At 36.1% G+C, this 507-nt stretch overlaps 1 protein-coding gene across 1 annotated transcript in view; it reads right to left on the reverse strand.

Annotated features, from left to right (window-relative positions):
* The window catches only part of LOC119586660 (protocadherin Fat 1-like), a 14,684-nt gene that overhangs the window by 13,895 nt on the left and 282 nt on the right, over nt 1-507 (reverse strand). Inside the window, exon 2 of the mRNA XM_037935399.1 lies at nt 11-146. Coding sequence (XP_037791327.1) covers nt 11-146 — 136 coding nt within the window. The remainder of the gene's footprint in view (nt 1-10; nt 147-507) is intronic.

The raw sequence follows: 507 nt of genomic DNA on the forward strand, positions 1-507 counted from the left end.
TATCCGTTACAAATATGTCGATGGAGAGAAAATGATCTTCACTCAGCTCGTCAATCTCAGCGTAGTACTCGAGCTCACTGAAGGTGGGTATGTTGTCATTCACATCCACAATATATACGTTCGTTGCCTGAGGAAGGAGGAAATATCTGTTATACGTTGGAGAAAAAAAAATCTATTCGACTGCTATTGCGCTTATTCGCACGTTCCCTTTGCTTGCGAGAATGACTGGCTAATTTTAGTGTTTGTCCCTTTTTTTCAGTTTTTCTTATTGTATGTTTCAATATGTAGCTTTATTTTCAACAGGAGTGTTACTTCAGGTCGAACTTTCTTTTAGTTGATTATTTCCAGCTGTTATGTTTTATTTCTACTTATTCATATATTTATTAATTTAATTGTTTAAGCGAAATGTTAATCTCAGGATGCAGTATGTTAATTTCAAAAGAACAAGCAACTATTGGACAAGGTTACATGAATGAAGCTGAGGATTCCCGCGTGACTGAAGCAGCA

Source organism: Penaeus monodon, chromosome 21 (genome assembly GCF_015228065.2).
Source record: "Penaeus monodon isolate SGIC_2016 chromosome 21, NSTDA_Pmon_1, whole genome shotgun sequence".
NCBI lineage: Eukaryota > Metazoa > Arthropoda > Malacostraca > Decapoda > Penaeidae > Penaeus > Penaeus monodon.